The sequence below is a fragment of the Talpa europaea genome, assembly GCF_964194135.1.
Source record: "Talpa europaea genome assembly, chromosome: 1".
NCBI classification, from domain to species: Eukaryota; Metazoa; Chordata; class Mammalia; order Eulipotyphla; family Talpidae; genus Talpa; species Talpa europaea.
The window spans coordinates 56,256,873-56,271,572 of record NC_140073.1 but is presented as its reverse complement, the minus strand read 5'-3'; the positions used below and the strand labels follow the sequence as shown (position 1 = coordinate 56,271,572).

At 37.8% G+C, this 14,700-nt stretch overlaps 1 protein-coding gene across 8 annotated transcripts in view; it reads left to right on the top strand.

Annotated features, from left to right (window-relative positions):
• The window catches only part of SYTL2 (synaptotagmin like 2), a gene marked incomplete at both ends in the record, with an annotated part of 66,862 nt that extends 56,142 nt beyond the window's left edge, over nucleotides 1–10,720 (top strand). For 7 of the 8 annotated variants that reach the window (XM_084252656.1, XM_084252657.1, XM_084252655.1 and 4 more), the window contains 5 exons: nucleotides 1,998–2,168; nucleotides 4,703–4,781; nucleotides 7,952–8,051; nucleotides 9,442–9,647; nucleotides 10,575–10,720. In XM_084252656.1, the coding sequence (XP_084108782.1) occupies nucleotides 1,998–2,168; nucleotides 4,703–4,781; nucleotides 7,952–8,051; nucleotides 9,442–9,647; nucleotides 10,575–10,720 (702 nt within the window). The remainder of the gene's footprint in view (nucleotides 1–1,997; nucleotides 2,169–4,702; nucleotides 4,782–7,951; nucleotides 8,052–9,441; nucleotides 9,648–10,574) is intronic. The other variant, XM_084252658.1, reaches the window with a different exon arrangement.
• Between the last annotated feature and the right edge of the window lie 3,980 nt (nucleotides 10,721–14,700).

The following is a 14,700-nucleotide window of genomic DNA, read 5'->3' as shown; positions in this document are numbered from 1 at the left end:
TGTCTCTACGGATGAAATCTTTCACCAAGAGAGAAGGAAGAAATAAATGTTTTCTGAGAATCTGCTTTGTATGAAACTTAATGCTGTGAATGTGGTATACATTATCTCATTCACTCCCTAGCTGCATCTCACAGATGAGGCAAATGAAACTTAGAAAAATAAAGTAACTTGCTCAGTTTACACAGCTGATAAAGTTGAGCATCGCTACCAAGATGAAAAGCACTATTCTGATCATGTTATTTCTCTGCTTAATCTCTTTTAGGATTCCTTTACCTTTAGGGTCAAGTCCATCCTTGTTTCCATCCATCCCTTCACAACTTGAGCTCCAGCTCATGTTTCCATTTCATTGTTTTTGTCCAGTCTGACTCCTTTCTGTTCTTTGGAGGAACTACCTTTTCTCACACTGCTAGGACTTTGTTCCTTGAAGCTGGAACATTCTTCCCCATAGTCTCATTAACATGCTTCTTTCTGTGATAAGTTGTCATAACCTTTTAGTTCCCCTGCCATCTGCAACATCAGTCATCTTATTTCAGCATAGGGTAGATTAGCACTCAGCACTCAGCACTCAGTCTCGTGTAAAGGAAAAAGCTACTATTAACTGTCTGCTTTCCCACTAAATTGTAAATTCTGTGAGGGCAAGGGACCAACTCTGTTATTTACAAGCATTATACCCTTAAGTTAGTGACCTTACCTGTCTGTACTTGAAATCTGCAAAAGAGAGATAATAATAATACCTACCTACCTCAGTACTGTGGACATCAAAGAGTTAATATGTGTGAAGTCATCAGCATATATTAAATACTTAGTAAGTGTTGACACTTGTACAGTGTCTGGCGTGGATTCAAAATAGGAAAGACAGGTAGTTGAACAGCTGAATACAAAGTATGTTTGGCTCAAATACGCATATTATGTCCCAAACTGCATCACGCTGCCTTAGTCATGAGTAACAGAAAATTTAAAACCAAAAATATAAGAAGTGTTATTCATTCCCTCTTTCTGAAAATTCCATCCAAGTATTTTATTTTATTATCTTTGGAGGAAAGAAGCAACAGTTAAACTAGCTCTCACTCATCGATGGGTAAATTTTCTGTAGCAAGTATTTAATTACAGTTTGACTATGCTATATCCCAGCACCCCAGTTATTACTACTTCAACCCTGTATTCAAGAAATGCCAACTGATTTAAATGGTAAACTCAGAGAAAGGCAAGTCTGCTCTAACCAAAATGGATATTCAAGTAGTACATCAAATAGAGATTATTTTTAGATTAGAAGTATCATTATCCTTTTCATGATTATATGTAATCATGGATTACCTACATTTAAGATGAAAAATTGTTAGGATGCCAAATATTTTCAACTTTTCCATATGAAGTAGGAAAAAACAAGTATTTTTCTTTGTAAAATACTTGCCCACGCAGGATATTGATAGCGGGAGAGGTTGTATGTGGAGGCAGGTGGTGTGTGGAACTCTGTATCTTCCCCTCAATTTTTTATGAAACTAAAATTGCTGTAAAAAGCAAGTCCATTAAAAAACACTTTGTTCTTGGATAGAAAATAGATCATTAGATTAAGCTTCATTTGTATTTTCAAATTAAATTAAATTTGATTTATGTTGTTGATAGGTGTGTTGATAGAATTGACTTACAGTTAAATATAGAACTATTAAAAGCCTACCGAGTAAAAAAGTGAATAATTGGCTTTGTTTTTAGCAATCTATTACTGCTATGATACGATCTATTAGCTATGATATTTGATCCCCAGTTGGCTTCGCACAGGGGAAAAAGAAATCTGTTTTGTGAAAGATGGATTTTAGCTCTTTGAAACAAGATACTTAGAATATGGTGACTTTGCAATATTCCTGAGACTTGAAACCTAACAGATGAGAATATCTCATCCACAAAGATGACTTTTCTTTTTTTCACTTTTCATGTCTGTGTCAAAATTTTGACATAAAGTAATATTATTTACCACTTGAATTTCCTTCTTTGACCTGCAGTATAAAATCGAAAAGGAAATTTTAAAGACACAGAAGCTGAATCTCTCCGTTTGGCATCGGGATACTTTTAAGCGCAATACCTTTCTAGGGGAAGTGGAACTTGATTTGGAAACTTGGGACTGGGAGAACAAACAGAACAAACAGTTGACGTGGTACCCCCTGAAGCAAAAGGTGAGTCTGGAGTTTTTTGGTTGGTTGGTTTGGAGTCTCGTGTAAAGGAAAAAGCTACTATTAAATTGCACTTTAATTCAGAATGCTTATCCATATTGTGAGACTATGTATCTTTTCACTCTGTCCCTGTTTCTCATGTCTTTTTTCCCGTTTCTGTGTTTCAGCTGCTTGTTTTTTGCTAACCCATCTTCAGTTCAGTCATTTTCTCATCTGCTGTGTCTAATCTGTTACACCCATCTATTGGTTCTCAGTAATTATACTTTACAGATCTATATTTTTACTTGATTCTTTTTATAATAAAGGTTCTACTTCTCTGCTAATGTTTTCCATCTTAACATTATCTTTATGAATATATTAATCAGTTATTTAACATGTGTATCTGAAAATTCTAATATCTTAAAGTTTTATAGGTCTCTTGTCTTTTCATATATTTTTTATATACTTGTTATATAATTTACAAAATTATACTAAATTAGAAATGTAATTGGAAATTATGTTTATTCAAGTATTAACCTACCGCACTGTGTGTGACTTAGAGGTATAGTTTCCCACCTCTCTGAATGTCTGGTACCATACCATGCCCACTGCTTAATACCTAATAATGTACCATAATCCCTTGGGTGACTTTCCCCTTCTTAGCTATTTTTTTAATATTAGTTTGGTAATTTTATCCTTTATCCTGATATGCCTGCTCGTTTTATTACATGCTGGACATTTGTCTATGAAAAATTCTAAAGATAGTTTGAGAGGATTTACTGTTTCTTTTGACACACAGAGTCCCTCTCCTGCCTCCTCCCCTGCAGGATGTCTCTGATTTATAATTGTCTGTTTTTGCTTTGCTGTATTTTGTACTGTTATTATTTTTTTACACTGATGTCTTATTTGGTTCCCCTATATTCCTGCTACAAATGAAACCATCTGATATTTTTCTTTTTCCTTCTGACGTATTCAACTGAGCATAATTCTTTCCAGCTCCATTCATGTTGCTGCGAATGGCATGAGTTTATCTTTTTTGATTGCTGAGTAATATTCCATTGTGTATATATGTACCACGTCTTCTTGATCCAGTCATCTATTTTTGGGCATTTGGGTTGTCTCCAGGTTTTATCTATTGTAAATAGTGCTGCAATAAACATAGGGATAGAAGAGGCATTTTTAGTAAGTTCCCAGGCATTGCTGATGCTGGCCTAGGTACCATACTTTGAAAACCACTGACTTAGGGTATTTTCTAAGACCATTCTTCCTTACCTGCCCACAATCCTGCCTCATGAGAATTCCAAAAGTCCTGCTAAACTTCTTAATCTCTTTCTGCTGGGAATTTTTTGCTTTCAGTTTGGGTCTACTGAAAAATCAGCTAGCGCCTCTAAGTAAAAAGCAGAGAAGAATATCAGTCTCCAAGATCTTGCCCATTTGAGTCCTATCATAATAATTATAGGTTTAAAAAAATTTTTTTGATCTAGGTTTTTCGTTCTCAATGTGCGGGTCAGTGTGATCCTAGCTAGTCGATCATAGCTGGAAGTGATAAACACAAACAATTGATAAAAACTTCATTTAAATCTCCATGATCATAATCTTAAGAAATGATTCCCAAATATTGCATCCAAATCATTTGAAGCACTAACACTTCTCAATTACTTGTTGGATAGAATTGCTCAGAGGATGTCCATAGAATCTCATTTTTGGGGGCTCCCCAGTGGCGCATTGGTTGAGCGCTGGGTTGCGAAGCTGCCCGCAGCCTCTGCAGCGTCAGTTCAATCCCCGGCTACCAGGCGAGGGTCCCACATGGCACGCAGACTCTCCTGCCGCCCGCTGCTCCCCTCAGCAGTGTACTTCGTCAGTCTGCCTGTTCTGTTCCCCACTCTGGCTCTATGAATTCTCTCACCCTCCCATGCTTCTGACTGTACCTAGTGCTTGTATAAATAAATAAATAAATCTTTAAAAAAAATCTCATTTTTAACTAGTTTTTCTTGTGCTACTAATGCATAGCAACGTTTTAGATATAAACCTGTAAAGGGGAAGAGTTTGAAAGTAAAACTATCTCTCTTATACTTGAAAATAATAAGTATTTTAAAATAATTGTCCAGCTCTTTTGTGTGTGTTTTGTTTTTAACAGATATTTACCCATTTGTTCTAAAATAATTAGGTTAACACAACTTTGAAAAATGTCACATTTGACTCCCCCGACCCCCATTCCACCCCTCTTTACTTCTTCAGAGAAAGATAAGACAAATAAATTGCTTTTACGCTGGCTGAATGACTAAAAAAAGAAAATAACATCCCAGGCCACCTCTAATGCCTCCATTATCTTTGAGACTAAAGATTTTTAAATGTTTTCTGAGTTTTCCAAGATGCACACTATAGTTCTGCAAGATATAAAAGCAATGGTCAAGCTCTGATGGGGAGGGAATTAATCCAGGGTGCTCAGGAGTAACTTACAGCCCTAGAAATGGGGAAGGTATGGCCCTTAACAGAGTGCTAGCAAATAGGGTAAATGGTTTATGCCTTACACCTCCTGACAATCCTTTATTTTCCAGACAGCACCCGTTGTCCTTGAAGCAGAAAACAGAGGTGAAATGAAGTTAGCTCTCCAGTACATTCCAGAGCCAAACCCTGGTATGTAATGATTTTCTGTACAGATTTGTGCCCTCTTCTTACCCTTTCCCTCTCCAAAGATTTCTTAAGGTTGATTGATATTTTCAAAGGCAGGAAATTCCTAAACAAGCTTCTTAACCTAGTAATTGTACAGCCCAAATGAGTCAATATTTTTTATTATTTTTTAAAAAATTTATTTATTTATGCATACAAGAGCTGGAGTACAGGCCAGAAATGCGGGGGATGAGAAGATCACCAGAGACAGAGTGGGGAACAGGACAGACAGACTGACTGAAATACACTGCTGAGGGGAGCAGCGGGCGAGACAGGAGAGGTCTGCTGCGTTGTGTGGGTCACTTCCCTGGCCTGGGATCGAACTTGTGCTGCAGTGGTTATGGCTAGCTTCGCAATGCTGCGTCTCAACCCCTTGTGCCAACCAGAGAGGCCCAACTCAGTTTTAAACTAGAACATTCACATTATTTTGTGCAGTAAAGAATATAACAAAATGTACTGTATATGATTTAGTGGTAAAGGTGTACTTTTAGTAATGTTAAGTATATTTACCTTTTTGAAGCAGATATTTTCATTTTGCAAATACAAAACTCTATACCATTGAACAATTCCCCTGCCCTCCCTAACCCCAGGTCCTGGAAACCACCATTCTATTTTCTATGAGAAAAATTCTCATTTTTTTCCAGTCTACCTTATAGTCCTTATTTGTGTTGTTGTTTGTTTCCCTGTTTTTATTTTTATTTTTTTAATTGAGATAACACTGGTTAACAACACTGTATATAATTTAGGGGAACAGTTTCATATCTCCTTAGATGCATGTTACCACACTACACCCACCCCCAAAGCCCCCACAATCCTCCACCATAATCCACTGGACCCTAGGCCCCCTCTCTCCCCCCCTCGTAGTGTCGTTCTGCAGTCAGATTTCTAGGATTTGTTTTGGTTCGACTTTGTCAGTTCCATTGTTTTGTTTCACTATATTTCACATGAGTGAAATCAGCCAGTGTTTGTCTTTCTCCTTCTGTATATTTCTTCTTGTTTTATCTTTCACTTCACTTTCAAAGAGTTTATATCTACACATTGTGAATGACACTTCCTGTATTTAGAATTTGGACCTATACCTGTACCCCTATGTTTATAGCAACACTATTTACAATAGGTAAGCTTTGGAAACAACCCAAATGCCCCAAATGGAATATTACTCAGCAAACAAAAAAGACAAACTCATGCAATTTGCAGCAACATGGATGGGGCTGGAAGGGATCGTGCTCAGCGAAATAAGCGAGAAAGAAAAAGAAAAATATGGGATGGTTTCACTTGTAGAAGAAATGTAGAGGATCCAAATAAGGGATCAGGAGAAAAAAAGGCATACATGGTGAAAAAAAAAATGAAGAACGATATACGAAATATATAAAATAAAAAATAGAATTTGGACCTATTGGCAGCACCGTGATAAGACTGTTCTTTTCATAGGTGGGAATTGGAAAGTTTCATTTAAAGCTCCTAAAAAATTAGAGCTCATTAGTCCTCCAATCACAAGGTCTCACTGGGAAAGAAAACTTTTCCCTCAAGGTCACTAACTGCATTCTTGATGTTAATACCCCAGGTCTGACTGGAAATGTTCAGTTCTGTGTGCATGACTATTAATCAGGGGAAGGGGAGGGAGAAGGTTCAAAACAGGGGAGGGAAAAACACAAGTTCTATGGTGCTAGGTGATGGTGCACGGGTGAATTGGTATTTGGAATTTTTATGGGGACTATACCTAAGAGGAGAAAGAATGCATTGTACAAAAAAAGGAAGAATGATGTAAAATATATATATAAAATAGGAAATTTTTTTTTAAAGTAAATAAATAAAAAAAAAAACTGGTTGTGCCAGGCCCATTCTGTCCACCCCAGCATTACTGGTTGGCTTGCTCTGGGCCTTGTCTCTCTAATAAAAGCTTCTTTAATCACCCCTACCCCCCAAAAAAGACTGTATGCATGTAGTGACTGAAGTCTGTTGTTACAAACTTGGTAACTTTCAGTAACTAGGCACTGGAGCTAGTGGGATGTGAGAAATAATGGCTAGTGTGGGTAGTGACTAGAATGGTATTCTAATTCAATTTTTAAAAGTTGCAGGGAAAGCAAAGCAGGTCTTTAGGCCAGGTGGCTGCTAAACAACCATCATGTTACTTCAAGATCTTCCTAAAAGGCAAATTCTTTTAGTACATAACTTGTATTCTATCATTTATAGTAAACATGCATAGAAATTCTTCCACTCTCATTTCCCAGTTTGCCTACTGTCATTTCTTGGTTGTAGGGGCTACGCATAGTGTGTATTGTGATGGGCTCCACCTTGTCTGAGTCAGAGATCATGTATTTTCTACTCCGTAATGGCCGCCTCTTCTCAGCCTATCCAAGTCTTAGATGAAGTCCTACTACCTTTTCCATAAAGCTTTTCCAGACTGTATTTACCCATTCTGGTCACATCATGTTATAGTAATAACTTGGCAATTCATTTTATTTTTTTTATTTGAATTACTCTCTCTAGCTTAACTATAAATATTTCCTAAGGACATGAATTCCTTGTATTCCTTATATACTCTGTAACAATCCTGGCATCAGGATTGAGCACATAACTGAGCTCATTAAATAATGGTGGGTGATAGCTGGGTTAACCCATTTTTGAAAAAATGGTACTATTCCTCTGTTCATATGCACTCAGCCCAGAAAACAGCTTTACACTCTGTCAGCTCAGTAATTTCCTGCCCATAATTTTAGCTATTAAATGTTTAACCACTTTTAACAAGAGCCAGTACCTATTTGCTTATTTTCTGCTTAAATCTTGTCTAAAATGCCTCCCATCATTCATTGAGGTGTTTTGAATATAACTATAAATGGATGATTCACTTAGCTGATATGTATATTTGATTTTGCTGAACTGAGCAAAACCCAAAAAGAATGATGTAATACTCTCTACTTGGAATCAATACATATTATTTTCATAGAGTTATCTGAGTTCAGTACAACCAGACTATGAAACATAAGAATGTGTAGATTTAGCAGTTAGGATCATATATGTTCATGTACTACCTCATATCACAGCACAGGACCATTTTTAGGTCGGCACTTCTGGATATAATAGTAAGAGAGAAATGGCAGTGAAAAAATGTACTTTCTCGCTTTTTTTTGTCACAGGTAAAAAGTTTCCTGCAACTGGAGAAGTGCACATCTGGGTGAAGGAATGCCTCGATCTACCACTACTAAGGGGCAGCCATCTAAATTCTTTTGTCAAATGGTAAGACAATTGATAAGCTTGCCTCCCTCGTTCGGGAGCAGGCTGGCCTCTGCTGGTTGTTTCAGTTCTCTGTGATACTGAAACTCATCATTCATCGTTTAAATGAAATAATTTGGGGCAATGATAACGTGAATTAGAAAGACCTGTGACATAAACCTCCAAGACTTCATTCAGTTGTAAAACCATAAAGATACAAATGAAAGCAGAGCCTTCATACTTAGATATATAATGCCATATTTTCTAGGCAGTACATCTGCTGATGAGAACCTTATTCAGTATAAGGAGTGGATCAAATTTAATGCTGGACTGCCACGCTCCTCAGTTCCCTAGAGGGGAGGAAGAGAGTTCTTTTTTTTGTTCTTTGTCCCATGTTTATTTTTGACCATTTGCAAGAGGCCTTTTGCACCATCTTGCAAATATATGGAAAATTATTTGCTAAGCAGATCCCTACTAATTATTAGCTCAAAAGAGCTTAAGACAATATCGGATGGTTTCACTTGAAGGAGGAATATAGGGGAACCAAATAAGACATCAGGGGAAAAATAATTACAATACAAAAGAGCTTAAGACAGTTTGGATTTTAAGAGGCAAGGTTTTTTTTTTTTTTTCCTGTTATGCATATAAATGTCTGGTATCTAGTAAATACTATATAAATAGATATTAGTGTGTAATCCTAACTCCCTCTGAATAATTTTATTTACATAGGATCAGGTTTTTTCCTTATACCGCATACTTCTTTGCAGAAGTCTGCTAATAAGATTTTTCAGCTCAGGTCAATCTCCTGTTCTGTGACCCTTGCAGATCTTTTTGCCTCTCTAGATGAGGTATGGCAGGTTAAATTCATTATTATCATAAATATAATGTAATGGTTGCCAATATATAATTTATTCCTAAAATCAAATTAGCACGTTCCAGAGGTTTTCTTTCTCAAGTCTGTACCACACTAATTTCTTAGGCTTTACAGATAGTCAAGAATAGACCATGCTTCCAAATTTTAAAGGAATCCTCAAGAAATTTCTACCATGGTAAGCACTGAATTAGTTGTAAGTATTGAAACAAGTCATTTGCTTAATGTGTAATTATAAAATTAACCTTAGGAGGCAGGCATCATTGGCCCCTTTTTGTAGACGAAGAAGCAAGTATTTGAAAGGTTAAGTAATTTTCCCTATAATGCAGCGCCAATAAGTGGCAGAGTCGGGATTCAAAGCAAGCCTGGTCTATTTGCCATACAGAGTTTCTCCCATAGGAGGCCCCCACCACCACCACCAAAGCTCTCTCTTTTTTCTTCCTTTGCCAATCCCCAGGATCTGTGTTGAATTGCACTGAAAGCATAAATGTTCAAATGCCCACTGTCATTAAAATGGTCTCTCCACAATCTTTTATTTTATAGCACCATCCTTCCTGATACGAGTAGGAAAAGTCGCCAAAAAACAAGAGCTGTAGGGAGAACCACCAACCCTGTCTTCAACCACACCATGGTGTACGATGGGTTCAGGCCTGAAGATCTGATGGAAGCCTGTATAGAGCTTACAGTCTGGGACCATTACAAATTAACTAGCCAGTTTTTGGGAGGTCTTCGGATTGGTTTTGGGACAGGTAACATTTGCTCCACTTTTAACTCTCTATGGGCCAAAGTCTTCTAAAATTTTAGAGGTTTGTTTGTGTGTTGCTCTGCTTCTTCCTAATGAAAACAGATATTCTATTTCTGCTACCTATAATGAAATGAACAGGTAAGAGAATGTCAGGCTGTGTGCTACAAACTCCAGATGTGAAAATTAATAGGATGCTGTGTCAGTCTGCACAGAGCTTAAGGTATTGTAGAGGAAATTGAAAAGCCTTCATTGCTTCTCATTCCTGAAAAAAACAACTTTGGCCCTTGAAGACTAAAAGACTAAAAGACTATAAGACTTTGGCCCTTGAAGACTAAAAGACTAAAAGTATGTTTTCAACAATAGCAATCTTTAAAATAACTAACATTTATGGAGCACTAGTCACTGTACTGATTGCTTTGTTTGCATTGTTTCAATTAATCCTCACAGCAGCTCTCTCAGTAGTTACTAATGTTATCCCTAGGGGAACTGATGTTCCATGAAATTAAGTACAGAACTAATGGTGGCAGAGCCCAGATTCAAATTCGAGTCTGTTAGATACTAAAGACTTAACTGCACTTCCTTAGAGATGATCCAGTGTCACTTCCAAACCAATGGAGGAATCCACCCCACTGCTCCCCTATGCTTGGAACAGATTGTTCTCTAGTTTTTATGTTAACATGAAGAGAAATCATGACTTTGGAAGTAAAGGCAATAATCTCAATTATGGAGCATCCCATTATCAGACATTTCAGATGATTAAACAATTCTGTCTTATGTTGAGTCCTGTATCTGCCCTCCTGTTGATGTTAAAACTCTTCTTAATTGCCTTCTTGAGTGATTATAATCAGGAAATGACTCATTCCCCCTCTTCTCTCCCCCACCCCCAAACTGAGGTATTCCTTTCTAAATGCATAGCTTCCCTTTTTTGCAGGCAAAAGCTATGGTACTGAAGTGGATTGGATGGACTCTACTTCCGAAGAAGTTGCTCTTTGGGAGAAGATGGTAAACTCCCCCAACACTTGGATTGAAGCAACCCTGCCACTCAGAATGCTGCAGATTGCCAAGATTTCCAAGTGAACCCAAAGTCCACTGACTCCTTTACTGGAAACAACTAAATAGGTGGATCTGATATGAAAATCTGACTACAGACAGAGATTCTTCCCTTCTCTCTCTTGCTACAAATGAATGCTACACAGCATGGGAAAGTCAGCCTACATGTGTTTCTCTGGCCATAAGGCATAAGAGATTGAAATAATAACAAAAAGTGTAACTTATTTGGAATTGCAACATTAGAAAGGTTTTTGGGGAAAATAAGAAACTTTAACTGTTGCATCTGCCTCAAGGAAAAAAGCTGCCAAATGTGGGATGCTGTAAACCAGTAAATTATTGTAGTTTGTGACCATGCATTTACACTACAATCTAGTCCACAGTTAATAGGCTGCCAATTGATCACTGAAAACCCTTGCAGGAACTGAAAATGTGTAAGTTGTGGAAAAGAGTGACAGAAAGATATTCCTACAAAAGAGGGGTGGGGAGAGGCGACTGTCATTGACAGTAAAGAATTTGACCATAAGAAAACTATTTACTCTCTAATCTATGTTAAAACATGGAATTCCATATTAAGGCAATGAGTCTAAATTTACTGCATGCATTTCTGCCTTCAGAAACTGCGTTCTCCCTTTCCCAGTTTTAAACAGAAGTCTTAAATGTGCTTTGGTGCCACCCATTGGCCATAGATGGAATCCAGCTTGTGGCTTAATGTTCTCCTAAAATAGATGTGTCAGCCTGTATTTTATAATAGAGTGTATGTGTATATATATACATATGTATATATATATATATGAAAAAAACCACAAAAACCTTGCATATATAAGGCTCTGTATTTCTTAGAACTCTACAAAAGCAGCATGAGAGTTGTCACAGACATGCTTTGCAACAAAGTTTAATTAAAATGCTAATTGTTAAATTTATACTATACTTCCTATGTTATAAGTTTCATATTTTGTAAAAACCTTAGTCAAAATAAATTACCATGATTTAACTAGGGTGGCAAATTAACCTGACTTCTGATTTTTTAATTTTTTAAAGATTTATTTATTTATGCATACAAGAGCTGGGATACAGGCCAGAGGTCTGGGGGCGTGGAAGGGATTCACCAGAGACAGAGCGGGGAACAGAACAGGCAGACTGACTGAAATACACTGCTGAGGGGAGCAGCAGGCGAGACAGGAGAGGTCTGCTGCACCATGTGGGTAGCTCCCTGGCCGGGGATCGAAGTCGTGCTGCAGAGGCTTCAGATTACATCATAGTGCGGTGTTTAACCCGTTGCACCACCAGGGAGGCCCCTGACTTCTAATTTTAAAAGAAAACTCTACGTTAGGAATCCTGAAACCTAAATTCCCTAACAAGGGTAAAGAACTACTACTCGGCTTATATTTTCTCCAGAATCTTTCTTGCAACTCTGAGTATAATTTCCTCTAAGTGGGAAGCTCTAGCTATGCTATTGAGAATAGTACAATGTTTTATTTTTATAATATAATTCAAGGGCTTTAAAGATAAGTCAACAGTTGCCTTTGAAAGATTTTTGGGTCATAATACACACAATATTTCTCTAAGAACCCAACCAGATTGCCTTTCTCAAAACAAGCACTAATCTGATGTAGGTTAGCAGTCTAAATGGTGGGGGAATGGGATCTTATAACAGACAGCTAAACAAATGTCAATGGAAGCAACTAGATGCTTCTTCCTGTAAACAGATGCTACGATCTTCTATGTCTTGCAGGTAAGAGCCACTCAACAAGAAAATGACTCTTCCCATTGTGTTTAGCAGTGTTTCCTCTTACTGCTATTTTATTTTTTTATTGAAGTCACATAATATTTTATAAATTTCAGGTGAGTGTCATTATAAATCAATGCCTGCACCCAACATTAAGTTTACCACTATCCTCAGTCTACTAGCATCCCCCTAGCCTACTCCCATCCCAGACCTCTCACCCTCAACATGCAGGAGTGGATATAGAACCACCCTCTTTGCATGTGCCACAGCACACTGCCTCAGGATGTCCAAGGGGGTTTCATGTCACATTTTTTCTAAAAGAGAAAATAAAAATTGTAAATTTAATCTCACTTAACTACAAAAGGAAAATTAAGTGGAACTTCTATGCATTATATAGTATAAACAACCTCAATTCTTTAATGAATTCAAGTTGACAGACATTTTTAAAAAAAGATTTATTTTATTTATGCATTCACAAACGGGTCTAGGTCTGAGGGGGTGGGGGGTGAGAGGACTCACCAGAGACAGAGTCGGGAACAGAAGAGGCAGACTGACTGAAATCCACTGCTGAGGGGAGCAGCGGGCGAGACAGGAGAGGTCTGCTGCGCCATGTGGGTTGCTCCCTGGCCAGGGATGGAACTCATGCCACATTGACTGGTGATAGCTCGATAGCACTGTGACATAACACCTGTGCCACCAGGGAGGCCCCTCAAGTTGACAGACTTGAATCAGGGGGATTTTTAGGCAGTCTCTTAAAATTTTGATACATATTTTCTTACATTGGCACCTTTCCTTGAACTCCATGTTTTAGGGCTTTTTTTCATTGTTTAGGCCAGAAACCCACCTAGAAATAATCAAAAAATGGTAGACATGTTGGAAATATACTGGGTTAACACACAATTAGAGTAGTACCACAAGAACCTAGGTTATGTCAGGGACTTGTAGCCTAAAACCAGGAACTCAATGCTCTGTTCATCAGGGGTAGAAAACAGTACCAGAGGTGGATAGAGAAAAGTCTACAATTGGCCCCATCTGCATTACGTGCCTTTTTCTGACTGGGAAGAAGTGATGCAGTATCAGAAAAATGCAATTTTTATGTACATATGGACACTGGTGAGATCAAGAAGTGGGAAGTCACTCAGTATGTGTCTCCTTGAAGTGAAAGTACTTCAGAATTCACACAATGGAATATTACTTCACAATCAAAAAAGATAAACTCATGCCATTCACAGCAACGTGGGTGGAGCGGAAAGGAATTATGCTCAGTGAAATAAGCCAGAAGGAAAAAGAAAAATATCAGATGGTTTCACTTATAGCAGGAATAAAGGAGAACCAAATAAGACATCAGGGGAAAAAATAACAGTACAAAACACAACAAAGCAAAAATAGACAATTATAAATCAGAGACATCCTGCAGGGGAGGAGGAGGGAGAGGGATCACAGGGAGGAAGGGAGGAGCACAGGGGACTGAGGTGATGGTGCACGGGTGCATTGGGGAAGGAAACTCTATGGGGACTACACCTGAGGGGGTGGGGAGAAGCAAATATTGTTTACAAATGAACAATGATATAAAAAATTTTTTAAAAAGTAGTATTTCAAAGAGTCACTCCCAACTATTTCCAAAGAAACCTAAATTTCCCCATCCACCATGACTGTTGCAGCTTCTAAGTGGGTGATAAGAATCTTGGGACCCCATGACCTGCCCAACTGGCCTAGGAGTCCACCAAAGCCTGCTCACTGGTGCCCTGGTCTAACGCCTTCCAGAGAGGCTTAGCTTTGTACACCAGGGAACTTGCTAGGACTTCTCTGCACATCTCTGGCATCCATACACACCAAAAAACATCTGAACATCTTCCTTCTCTGGACCCTTGTGGCTAGTCTGTTTCGGGATTGCTCTTCCATCCCCCATTTGCTTTATCCCTTAGTTTTCATAACATTAAGATGATTCTAAATTTAAAATTTTTTATCTTGTATTTTTTTTAGTTGCCTCTAACTAAAGCAATTTCCATGTCATTAAAGTACCTGTGTGAAGATGATAATGTTTAATGGCTGCATATTCTGTTGTGTGAAAATATAATTTTCTTAACATTCTTTTTTGGACCTTTACATTTCCAACATTTAGTTGTTATAAACCATACTACGATGAAAAATGTTGAGCAAAACATCTTTTTTTCCAGATTAGTCCTGGAACAAAGATCTCCCCAGAAAGAAAATCATTAGTTCAATATTTACAATATATACTATATCCTAAGTTCCCAATACATGCTGTTACTGTGTTTCA